The 13,824-nt window shown below is 43.2% G+C and overlaps 1 protein-coding gene across 1 annotated transcript in view; it reads left to right on the top strand.

Annotated features, from left to right (window-relative positions):
* Positions 1-13,824, top strand: part of LOC119937683 (cytochrome c oxidase assembly factor 5) — a 16,117-nt gene extending 2,293 nt beyond the window's left edge. Inside the window, exons 2-3 of the mRNA XM_038757266.1 lie at positions 7,378-7,461; positions 13,565-13,824. Coding sequence (XP_038613194.1) covers positions 7,378-7,461; positions 13,565-13,606 — 126 coding nt within the window. The 3' untranslated portion in view covers positions 13,607-13,824. The remainder of the gene's footprint in view (positions 1-7,377; positions 7,462-13,564) is intronic.

The following is a 13,824-nucleotide window of genomic DNA, read 5'->3' as shown; positions in this document are numbered from 1 at the left end:
CCCATCCACGTGATGCGCTCGCTTGACCACGCCCCCCACGGCGCCTCTCGCTGGCCCCGCCCCTTTCGGTGACGCCGTCTGTTGTCCCCGCCCCTCCCCGTGACGTATTTTCTTGGCCACGCCCCTTCTCCAGCCTGCATTCATTCATTCATTCAATCATATTTATGGAGCGCTTACTACCACTACTGCTACTAATAATATGTTGCCAATTTGTACTTCCCACGCGCTTAGTACAGTGCTCTGCACATAGTAAGCGCTCAATAAATACGATTGATGATGATAATAATAACGATGGCATTTATTAAGCACCCATTCTGTGCAAAACACTCTTCTAAGCGCTGGGGAGGATACAAGGTGATCAGGTTGTCCCACCGGGGGCTTACAGTCTTCATCCCCATTTAACAGATGAGGTAACTGAGGCCCAGAGAAGTGAAGTGACTGGCCCAAAGTCACCCAGCTGACAATCGGCAAAGCCGAGATTTGAACCCGTGACCTCTGACTCCAAAGCCCGGGCTCTTTCCACTGAGCCACACTGCTTCTACTGCTACTGCTACTACTAATAATAATGATGACATTTATTAAGCGCATACTATGTGCAAAGCATCATCATCATCAATCGTATTTATTGAGCGCTTATTGTGTGCAGATCACTGTACTAAGCGCTGGGATGGATGCAAGGTGATCAGGTTGGCCCACCAGCTTATGAAAGCTGATAAACATTTGCTGTGTGCTAAGCGCTGCACTATCCATTCATTCATTCAGGATTTATTGAGCGCTTACTGTGTGCAGAGCGCTGTACTTGCAAAGTACAATACAGCCATAATAAAGAGACAACCCCTGCCCACACTGCGCTTACAGTCTAAACTCTGGGGGAGATAATAATAAAAACTATGGTATTTGTTAATGGCTTACTCTGTGCCAGGCAGTGTACTAAGCGCTGGGGTGGATAATAATAATAGTATTAATAATTATGGTACTTGTTAAGCCCTTACTAGGTGCCAAGCACTGTAGTAGATGCCGATTAATCAGGTTGGTTAATATGTGTGGTTTTGTTCTCTGTCTCCCCCTTCTAGACTGTGAGCCCACTGTTGGGTAGGGACTGTCTCTATATGTTGCCAATTTGGACTTCCCAAGCGCTTAGTACAGTGCTCGGCACACAGGAAGCGCTCAGTAAATACAATTGATTGATTGATTGACACAGTTCCCGTCCCACACGGGGCTCAGAGTCTTCACCCCCCTTTTTCACAGATGAGGAAACTGAGGCCCAGAGAAGCGAAGTGACTCGCCCCAAGTCACCCGGCTGACAAGCGGCGGAGCCGGGGATTTGAACCCATCACCTTTTAGACTGTGAACCCACTGTTGGGTAGGGACTGTCTCTATATGTTGCCAACGTGGACTTCCCAAGCGCTTAGTCCAGTGCTCTGCACACAGTAAGCGCTCAATAAATACGATTGATTGATGACCTCCGACTCCCAAACCCGGGCTCTGTCCAATACGTAGCGATAATGATGATGGCATTTATTAAGCACTTACTATGTGCCAACGCACTGTTCTAAGCGCTGGGGAGGTGACAGGGTGATCAGGTTGTCCCACTGGGGTGCTCACGTTTCACTCCCATTTTCCAGATGAGGGAACTGAGGCCCAGAGAAGTGAAGCGACTGGCCCAAAGTCACCCAGCTGACAAGCGGCGGAGCCGGGATTTGAACCCATGACCTCTGACGCCAAAGCCCGGGCTCTACATCAGCGTGGCTCAGCGTTGGGTAGGGGCCGTCTCTATATGTTGCCAACTTGGACTTCCCAAGCGCTTAGTACAGTGCTCTGCACACAGTGAGCGCTCAATAAATACGATTGATTGATTGATTGAAAGAGCAGGGGCTTTGGACCGCGCTTCCGGAAGGGGAGAACCGGAGCCTCCTCTTCCCCTTCGGAGGGGTTTTCCGGGGTCACCGGGAGTTTCGGTTTGATCCCGCTTCCCTCTCAGCTCTGAGAAGCGGAAGCAGCGTGGCTCAGTGGAAAGAGCCCGGGCTTGGGAGTCGGAGGTCATGGGTTCAAATCCCGCTTCCACCGATCTGTGACTTTGGGCACGTCACTTCTCTGGGCCTCAGTTCCCTCGTCGGGAAAATGGGGGTGAAGACTGGGAGCCCCCCGTGGGACAACCTGCTTACCTCGTGAAAAGCAGCGTGGCTCGGTGGAAAGAGCCTGGGCTTTGGAGTCAGAGGTCACGGGTTCAAATCCCGGCTCCGCCAATTGTCAGCTGCGTGACTTTGGGCAAGTCACTTCTCTGTGCCTCAGTTACTTCATCTGGAAAATGGGGATTAAGACTGTGAGCCCCCCGTGGGACAACCCGCTCACCTTGTGAGAAGCGGCGTGGCTCGGCGGAAAGAGCCCGGGCTTTGGAGTCAGAGGTCACGGGTTCAAATCTTGGCTCCGCCAACTGTCAGCTGTGTGACTTTGGGCGAGTCACTTCTCTGTGCCTCAGTTCCCTCATCGGGAAAATGGGGATGAAGACTGGGAGCCCCCCGTGGGACAACCCGCTCACCTTGTGAGAAGCGGCGTGGCTCGGCGGAAAGAGCCCGGGCTTTGGAGTCAGAGGTCACGGGTTCAAATCCCGGCTCCGCCAATTGTCAGCTGCGTGACTTTGGGCGAGTCACTTCTCTGTGCCTCAGTTACCTCATCTGGAAAATGGGGATTAAGACTGTGAGCCCCCCGTGGGACAACCCGCTCACCTTGTGAGAAGCAGCGTGGCTCGGCGGAAAGAGCCCGGGCTTTGGAGTCAGAGGTCACGGGTTCAAATCTCGGCTCCGCCAACTGTCAGCTGTGTGACTTTGGGCGAGTCACTTCTCTGGGCCTCAGTTCCCTCATCGGGAAAATGGGGATGAAGACTGGGAGCCCCCTGTGGGACAACCCGCTCACCTTGTGAGAAGCGGCGTGGCTCGGCGGAAAGAGCCCGGGCTTTGGAGTCAGAGGTCACGGGTTCAAATCTCGGCTCCGCCAACTGTCAGCTGTGTGACTTTGGGCGAGTCACTTCTCTGGGCCTCAGTTCCCTCATCGGGAAAATGGGGATGAAGACTGGGAGCCCCCCGTGGGACAACCCGCTCACCTTGTGAGAAGCGGCGTGGCTCGGCGGAAAGAGCCCGGGCTTTGGAGTCAGAGGTCACGGGTTCAAATCTCGGCTCCGCCAATTGTCAGCTGCGTGACTTTGGGCAAGTCACTTCTCTGTGCCTCAGTTACCTCATCTGGAAAATGGGGATTAAGACTGTGAGCCCCCTGTGGGACAACCCGCTCACCTTGTGAGAAGCGGCGTGGCTCGGCGGAAAGAGCCCAGGCTTTGGAGTCAGAGGTCACGGGTTCAAATCTCGGCTCCGCCAACTATCAGCTGTGTGACTTTGGGCGAGTCACTTCTCTGTGCCTCAGTTCCCTCATCGGGAAAATGGGGGTGAAGACTGGGAGCCCCCCGTGGGACAACCCGCTCACCTTGTGAGAAGCAGCGTGGCTCGGCGGAAACAACCCGGGCTTTGGAGTCAGAGGTCATGGGTTCAAATCCCGGCTCCGCCAACTGTCAGCTGTGTGACTTTGGGCGAGCCACTTCTCTGTGCCTCAGTTACTTCATCTGGAAAATGGGGGTGAAGACTGGGAGCCCCCCGTGGGACAACCCGCTCACCTTGTGAGAAGCAGCGTGGCTCGGCGGAAAGAGCCCGGGCTTTGGAGTCAGAGGTCGTGGGTTCAAATCTCGGCTCCGCCAACTGTCAGCTGTGTGACTTTGGGCGAGTCACTTCTCTGTGCCTCAGTTCCCTCATCTGGAAAATGGGGATTAAGACTGTGAGCCCCCCGTGGGACAACCTGATCACCTTGTAACCTCCACGGCGCTTAGAACAGTGCTTTGCAGATAGTAAGCGCTTAATAAATGCCATTATTATTATTATCGTATCCTCCCCAGCGCTTAGAACAGTGCTCTGCACATAGTAAGCGCTTAATAAATGCCATTATTATTATTATCGTATCCTCCCCAGTGCTTAGAACAGTGCTTGCTTAACAAATGCCGTCATTATCATTATTATTACTACTGGCCTCCGGATCGTCCTGTCACGTTCCTATTTACTGAGCGCTCACCGCGCGCAGAGCACTGTAGTGAGCGCTCGGGAGAGGACGATAAAACGGCAATCCGACTGAGCCGTCGTGTCGTTTCTTCCCGGGAGCTTAACCGGGAAGTAGCGTGGCTCAGTGGAAAGAGCCCGGGCTTGGGAGTCGGAGGTCATGAGTTCAAATCCCGGCTCCATTCATTTCATTCATTCATTCATTCATTCAATCGTATTTATTGAGCGCTTACTGTGTGCAGAGCACCGTACTAAACGCAAGTTTAGAGACGGTCCCTACCCAACAGTGGGCTCACAGTCTAGAAGGGGGAGACAGACAACAAAACAAAACATATTAAGAAAATAAAAGCGCTTAGTACAGTGCTCTGCACATAGGAAGCGCTCAATAAATACGATTGATGATGATAAAATAAATAGGATTGATCTGTACAAGTAAAATAAATCAATAAATAGAGTAATAAATACGTACAAGCATACATACATATATACAGGTGCTGTGGGGAAGGGAAGGAGGTAAGTTGTCAGCTCTGCGACTTTGGGCAGTCACTTCTCTGGGCCTCAGTTCCCTCATCTGGAAAATGGGGGTGAAGACTGGGAGCCCCCCGTGGGACCACCTGATCACCTTGTATCCCCCCCGGCGCTTCGAACGGTGCTCTGCACGTAGTAAGCGCTTAACAAATGCCATCATCATCATTATTATTATTAATCAATCGTATTTATTGAGCGCTTACTGTGTGCAGAGCACTGTACTAAGCGCATTATTACCGACCTCCGGTTCGTTCTTTCACACTCATAATTACCGAGCGCTCACCGCGCGCTTGGGAGAGGACGATAAAACAGCAACCCAACTGAGCGGTCGCGTCTCTATTTATTGATTGATTTATTAATTTTACTTGTCCATATCTATTCTATTTATTTTATTTTGTTTGTATGGTTTTGTTCTCTGTCTCCCCCTTTTAGACTGTGAGCCCACTGTTGGGTAGAGACTGTCTCCATATGTTGCCAACTTGGACTTCCCAAGCGCTTAGTACAGTGCTCTGCACACAGTAAGCGCTCAATAAATACGATTGATAGCACCTTTATATATGTGTTTACATATTTATTACTCTATTTTACTTGTCCATATCTATTCTATTTATTTTATTTTGTTAGTATGTTGGGTTTTGTTCTCTGTCTCCCCCTTTTAGACTGTGAGCCCACTGTTGGGTAGGGACTGTTTCCATATGTTGCCAACTTGTACTTCCCAAGCGCTTAGTACAGTGCTCTAGCACACAGTAAGCGCTCAATAAATACGATTGATAGCACCTTTATATATGTGTTTACATATTTATTACTCTATTTTACTTGTCCATATCTAATTAAATTTATTTTATTTTGTGAGTATGTTTGGTTTTGTTCTCTGTCTCCCCCTTTTAGACTGTGAGCCCACTGTTGGGTAGGGACTGTTTCCATATGTTGCCAATTTGTACTTCCCAAGCGCTTAGTACAGTGCTCTGCACACAGTAAGCGCTCAATAAATACGATTGATAGCACCTTTATATATGTGTTTACATATTTATTACTCTATTTTACTTGTCCATATCTATTCTATTTATTTTATTTTGTTAGTATGTTGGGTTTTGTTCTCTGTCTCCCCCTTTTAGACTGTGAGCCCACTGTTGGGTAGGGACTGTTTCCATATGTTGCCAACTTGTACTTCCCAAGCGCTTAGTACAGTGCTCTAGCACACAGTAAGCGCTCAATAAATACGATTGATAGCACCTTTATATATGTGTTTACATATTTATTACTCTATTTTACTTGTCCATATCTAATTAAATTTATTTTATTTTGTGAGTATGTTTGGTTTTGTTCTCTGTCTCCCCCTTTTAGACTGTGAGCCCACTGTTGGGTAGGGACTGTTTCCATATGTTGCCAATTTGTACTTCCCAAGCGCTTAGTACAGTGCTCTGCACACAGTAAGCGCTCAATAAATACGATTGATAGCACCTTTATATATGTGTTTACATATTTATTACTCTATTTTACTTGTCCATATCTATTCTATTTATTTTATTTTGTTAGTATGTTGGGTTTTGTTCTCTGTCTCCCCCTTTTAGACTGTGAGCCCACTGTTGGGTAGGGACTGTTTCCATATGTTGCCAACTTGTACTTCCCAAGCGCTTAGTACAGTGCTCTAGCACACAGTAAGCGCTCAATAAATACGATTGATAGCACCTTTATATATGTGTTTACATATTTATTACTCTATTTATTTTACTTGTACATATCTATTTTATTTATTTTATTTAGTTAGTATGTTGGGTTTTGTTCTCCGTCTCCCCCTTTTAGACTCCCACTGTTGGGTACGGACTGTCTCTAGATGTTGCCAATTTGGACTTCCCAAGCGCTTAGTACAGTGCTCTGCATCATCATCATCATCAATCGTATTTATTGAGCGCTTACTGTGTGCAGAGCACTGTACTAAGCGCATTATTACCGGCCTCCGGTTCGTTCTTTCCCATTCATATTTACTGAGCGCTCACCGCGCGCTTGGGAGAGGACGATAAAACAGCAATCCAACTGAGCGGTCGCGTCTCTATTTATTGATTGATTGATTAATTTTACTTGTCCATATCTATTCTATTTATTTTATTTTGTTACTATGTTTGGTTTTGTTCTCCGTCTCCCCCTTTTAGACTGTGAGCCCACTGTTGGGTAGGGACTGTCTCCATATGTTGCCAACTTGGACTTCCCAAGCGCTTAGTACAGTGCTCTGCACACAGTAAGCGCTCAATAAATACGATTGATAGCACCTTTATATATGTGTTTACATATTTATTACTCTATTTATTTTACTTGTACATATCTATTCTATTTATTTTATTTTGTTAGTATGTTTGGTTTTGTTCTCCGTCTCCCCCTTTTAGACTCCCACTGTTGGGTACGGACTGTCTCTAGATGTTGCCAATTTGGACTTCCCAAGCGCTTAGTACAGTGCTCTGCATCATCATCATCATCAATCGTATTTATTGAGCGCTTCCTGTGTGCGGAGCACTGGACTAAGCGCTTGGGAAGTCCAAGTTGGCAACGTAGAGAGACAGTCCCCACCCAACATCATCAATCGTATTTATTGAGCGCTTACTATGTGCAGAGCACTGGACTAAGCGCTTGGGAAGTACAAAGTGGCAACATAGTGGGCTCCCAGTCTGCACACAGTAAGCGCTCAATAAATACGATTGATGATGATGATGATGATGATGATCCCCGGGCGCTTAACGCTGTGTCCTCTTCCGCGTTACAGGACGGGAAAAGCCCCCGGGAGTGTCTGAAGGAAGGGAATTGCCAAGCCCTGAAAGTTTCATTTTTCGAGTGCAAGCGATCCATGGTGAGTAGCCGGAGACTTCCCGGGGTGGGGAATCGGCCGTTCCATCCATAGTAAGTGCTTAATAAATGCCATTATTATTATTATTTTTATTCTCTGGGCCTCAGTTACCTCATCTGGAAAATGGGGATTAAAGACCGTGAGCCCCCCGTGGGACAACCTGATCACCTTGTAACCTCCCCAGCGCGTAGAGCGGTGCTTGGCACATAGTAAGCGCTTCATAAATGCCATTATTATTATTATTATTATTCTCTGGGCCTCAGTTACCTCATCTGGAAAATGGGGATTAAGACTGTGAGCCCCATGAGAGACAACCTGATCACCTGGTAACCTCCCCAGCGCTTAGAACGGTGCTTCACACATAGTAAGCGCTTCATAAATGCCATTATTATTATTCTCTGGGCCTCAGTTACCTCATCTGGAAAATGGGGATTAAATACCGTGAGCCCCCTGTGGGATAACCTGATCACCTTGTAACCTCCCCAGCGCTTAGAACGGTGCTTGGCACATTGTAAGCGCTTAATAAATGCCATCATTATTATTATTATTATTCTCTGGGCTTCAGTTACCTCATCTGGAAAATGGGGATTAAAGACTGGGAGCCCCGTGAGGGACAACCTGACCACCTTGTAACCTCCCCAGCGCTTAGAACGGTGCTTCACACATAGTAAGCGCTTCATAAATGCCATTATTATTATTATTATTGTTCTCTGGGCCTCAGTGACCTCATCTGGAAAATGGGGATTAAAGACTGTGAGCCCCCCGTGGGACAACCTGATCACCTTGTAACCTCCCCAGCGCTTAGAACGGTGCTTGGCACATAGTAAGCGCTTCGTAAATGCCATTATTATTATTATTGTTATTCTCTGGGCCTCAGATACCTCATCTGGAAAATGGGGATTAAAGACTGTGAACCCCCCGTGGGACAACCTGATCACCTTGTAACCTCCCCAGCGCTTAGAACGGTGCTTTGCATGTAGTAAGTGCTTAATAAATGCCATCATTATTATTATTATTATTACCTTGTAACCTCCCCAGCGCTTAGAACAGTGCTTTGCACATAGTAAGCGCTTCATAAATGCCATTATCATTATTATTATTATTCTCTGGGCCTCAGTTACCTCATCTGGAAAATGGGGATTAAAGACTGTGAGCCCCCCGTGGGACAATTTGATCACCTTGTAACCTCCGCAGCACTTAGAACGGTGCTTTGCACATAGTAAGCGCTAAATAAATGCCATTATTATTATTATTATTATTACCTTGTAACCACCCCAGCGCTTAGAATGGTGCTTTGCACATAGTAAGCACTTAATAAATGCCATTATTATTATTATTATTACCTTGTAACCTCCCCAGCGCTTAGAATGGTGCTTTGCACATAGTAAGCGCTTAATAAATGCCATTGTTATTATTATTATTATTCTCTGGGCCTCAGTTCCCTCATCTGTAAAATGGGGATTAAAGACTGTGAGCCCCCCGTGGGACAACCTGATCACCTTGTATCCTCCCCAGCGCTTAGGACGGTGCTTGGCACATAGGAAGCGCTTAATAAATGCCATTAATATTATTATTATTGTTGCCTTGTAACCTCCCCAGCGCTTAGAACGGTGCTTGGCACATAGTAAGTGCTTCATAAATGCCATTATTTTTATAATTATTATTATTATTCTCTGGGCCTTAGTTACCTCATCTGGAAAATGGGGATTAAGACTGTGAGCCCCATGAGGGACAACCTGATCACCTGCTAACCTCCCCAGCGCTTAGAATGGTGCTTTGCACATAGTAAGCGCTTCATAAATGCCATTATTATTATTATTATTCTCTGGGCCTCAGTTCCCTCATCTGGAAAATGGGGATTAAAGACTGTGAGCCCCACGTGGGACAACCTGATCACCTTGTAACCTCCCCAGCGCTTAGAACAGTGCTTTGCACATAGTAAGCGTTTCATAAATGCCATTATTATTATTATTATTATTCTCTGGGCCTCAGTTCCCTCATCTGGAAAATGGGGATTAAAGACTGTGAGCCCCCCGTGGGACAACCTGATCACCTTGCAACCTCCCCAGCGCTTAGAACGGTGCTTTGCATGTAGTAAGTGCTTAATAAATGCCATTGTTATTATTATTATTATTACCTTGTAACCTCCCCAGCGCTTAGAACAGTGCTTTGCACATAGTAAGCGCTTCATAAATGCCATTATTGTTATTATTATTCTCTGGGCCTCAGTTACCTCATCTGGAAAATGGGGATTAAAGACTGTGAGCCCCCCGTGGGACAATTTGATCACCTTGTAACCTCCGCAGCGCTTAGAACAGTGCTTTGCACATAGTAAGTGCTAAATAAATGCCATTATTATTATTATTATTACCTTGTAACCTCCCCAGCGCTTAGAATGGTGCTTTGCACATAGTAAGCGCTTAATAAATGCCATTGTTATTATTATTATTATTCTCTGGGCCTCAGTTACCTCATCTGGAAAATGGGGATTAAGAACTGTGGGCCCCCCGTGGGACAACCTGATCACCTTGTAACCTCCCCAGCGCTTAGAACGGTGCTTTGCATGTAGTAAGTGCTTAATAAATGCCATCATTATTATTATTATTATTACCTTGTAACCTCCCCAGCGCTTAGAACAGTGCTTTGCACATAGTAAGCGCTTCATAAATGCCATTATTATTATTCTTCTTCTCTGGGCCTCAGTTCCCTCATCTGGAAAATGGGGATTAAAGACTGTGAGCCCCCCGTGGGGCAACCTGATCACTTTGTAACCTCCCCAGCGCTTAGAACAGTGCCTTGCGCATAGTAAGTGCTTAATAAATGCCATTATTATTATTATTATTTGGGGATTAAGACTGTGAGCTCCCCGTTGGACAACCTGATCACTTTGTAACCTCCCCAGCGCTTAGAACAGTGCCTTGCACATAGTAAGCGCTTAATAAATGCCATTATTAGCATTATTATTCTTATTATGGAGGTCAGGGGACCTGAGTTCTAATTCCGGCCCCTCCCGGGTGAACCCGGGCAAGTCACTTCTCTCTTCCGCGCCTCGCCGTCCTCCTCTGTAAAGTGGGGGAAGTCAAGATTCCCGTTTTCCCTCCCCCTCAGTTCAGGATTATTCCCGACCTGATTCTGTGAGCTCGGGAAGGGCAGGGATTGTCCCTCTTTATTGTAAATTCAATTCAATAACGGAACAGCGCTTAGAACAGTGCTCTGCACGTAGTAAGCGCTTAATAAACGCCATTGAAAAAAACAAAAAAACCCCAAAAACGGTGCTCTTGGCGCTCGAAGATGAAGAAGAATTGTGGTATTTGTTAAGCACTTGCTATGTGCCAGGCGCTGTACTAAGCGCTGGGGCGGATACGAGCAAATCGGGTTTGACGGTCCTTACCCAACATTCATTCATTCAATCGTATTTATTGAGCGCTTACTGTGTGCAGAGCACTGTACTAAGCGCTTGGGAAGCACAAGTTGGCAACACATAGAGACGGTCCCTACCCAACGGCGGGCTCACAGTCTAGAAGGGGGAGACGGAGAACAAAAAACAAAATATATTCACAAAATAAAATAAATAGAATAGATATGGACAAGTAAAATAAATAGAGTAATAAATACGTACAAGCATATATACATGTACCTATTTATGTATATACGTATTTATGTGACTATGTAAATAAATAGAGTAATAAATACGTACAAACCTATATACATTTACGTATATACGTATTTATGTAAATACGTGAATAGAGTAATAAATACGTACAAACATATATAATGTACACATTTACGTATATGCGTATTTATGTAAATACGTAAATAGAGTAATAAATAGGTGCAAACATATATACATGTACGTATTTACATCTATACGCATTTATGTAAATACATAAATAGAGTAATAAATACGTACAAACGTATATACATGTACGTATTTACGCATATACGTATTTAAATACGTAGAGTAATCAATACGTACAAACATATATACATGTACGTATTTACGTATATACGTATTTATGTAAATACGTGAATAAATAGAGTAATAAATACGTACAAACATATATAATGTACACATTTACGCATATGCGTATTTGTGTAAATACGTAAATAAATAGAGTAATAAATAGGTGCAAACATATATACACGTACGTATTTACATCTATACGCATTTATGTAAATACATAAATAGAGTAATAAATACGTACAAACGTATATACATGTACGTATTTACGCATATACGTATTTAAATACGTAGAGTAATCAATACGTACAAACATATATACATGTACGTATTTACGTATATACGTATTTATGTAAATACGTGAATAAATAGAGTAATAAATACGTACAAACATATATAATGTACACATTCACGCATATGCGTATTTATGTAAATACGTAAATAAATAGAGTAATAAATAGGTGCAAACATATATACACGTACGTATTTACGTCTATACGCATTTATGTAAATACATAGAGTAATAAATACGTACAAACGTATATACATGTACGTATTTACGCATATACGTATTTAAATACGTAGAGTAATCAATACGTACAAACATATATACATGTACGTATTTACGTATATACGTATTTATGTAAATACGTGAATAAATAGAGTAATAAATACGTACAAACATATATAATGTACACATTTACGCATATGCGTATTTATGTAAATACGTAAATAAATAGAGTAATAAATAGGTGCAAACATATATACATGTACGTATTTACGTCTATACGCATTTATGTAAATACATAGAGTAATAAATACGTACAAACGTGTATACATGTACGTATTTACACATATACGTATTTAAATACGTAGAGTAATCAATACGTACAAACATATATACATGTACGTATTTACGTATATACGTATTTATGTAAATACGTAAATAAATAGAGTAATAAATACGTACAAGCATATATACATGTACATATTTACGTATATACGTATTTATGTAAATACGTAAGTAAATAGAGTAATAAATACATACAAACATATATAATGTACGCATTTACATATATGCGTATTTATGTAAATACGTAAATAAATAGAGTAATAAATAGGTGCAAACATATACATGTACGTATTTACGTCTATATGCATTTATGTAAATACATAAATAGAGTAATAAATACGTACAAACATATATACATGTACGTATTTACGCATATACGTATTTATGTAAATACGTAGAGTACTAAATACGTACAAACATATATACATGTACGTATTTACGTATATACGCATTTATGTAAATACGTAAATAAATAGAGTAATAAATACGCACAAACATATATACATGTACGTATTTACGTATATACGTATTTATGTAAATACGTGAATAAATAGAGTAATAAATACGTACAAACATATATAATGTACACATTTACGTATATGCGTATTTATGTAAATACGTAAATAGAGTAATAAATAGGTGCAAACATATGTACATGTACGTATTTACGTCTATACGCATTTATGTAAATACATAGAGTAATAAATACGTACAAACGTGTATACATGTACGTATTTACACATATACGTATTTAAATACATAGAGTAATCAATACGTACAAACATATATACATGTACGTATTTACGTATATACGTATTTATGTAACTACGTAAATAAATAGAGTAATAAATACGTACAAACATATATACAGGTACGTATTTACGTATGTACGCATTTATGTAAATACGTAAATAAATAGAGTAACAAATACGTACAAACACATATAATGTATGTATTTACGTATATACGTATTTATGTAAATACGTAAATAAATAGAGTAATAAATACGTACAAGCATATATACATGTACGTATTTACGTATTTATGTAAATACGTAAATAAATAGAGTAATAAATACGTACAAACATATAATGTGCGTATTTACATATATACGTATTTATGTAAATAGGTAAATAAATAGAGTAATAAATACGTACAAACATATATACATGTACGTATTTATGTATATCCGTAAATAAATACGTAAAGACGCGCGCATGGCCCTCTCCCAAGCGCTCAGTACAGTGCCGACGGATTGGCCGCCGTTGACTGGGCCGCCCTTCTGTTTGCAGTTGGACGCCAGATCCAGGTTCAGAGGGAGAAAGGGATATTGACGCCGCCCTTCCCGGCGAGAACGGAAGGCGGGAATTCCGCGGGGTCGTTCCCGGGGAAATCCAAGTCCACCGGGGACCCTTTCCCGCCAGGAAGAGCCAAGAGGGGAAGGCCGGATTCCCCGTCCTGAAAGATTCCCACCTGAAGCCGTCCCGGGAGAGAGCGACCACCTCCGGATGTGTGGGTTGTGCGCGGAATAAACTTATTTTCCTGAATCTGG

Source organism: Tachyglossus aculeatus, chromosome 15 (genome assembly GCF_015852505.1).
Source record: "Tachyglossus aculeatus isolate mTacAcu1 chromosome 15, mTacAcu1.pri, whole genome shotgun sequence".
NCBI classification, from domain to species: domain Eukaryota; kingdom Metazoa; phylum Chordata; class Mammalia; order Monotremata; family Tachyglossidae; genus Tachyglossus; species Tachyglossus aculeatus.
The sequence above is the reverse complement of the archived record's forward strand: the minus strand, read 5'-3'. Positions and strand labels throughout refer to the sequence as shown.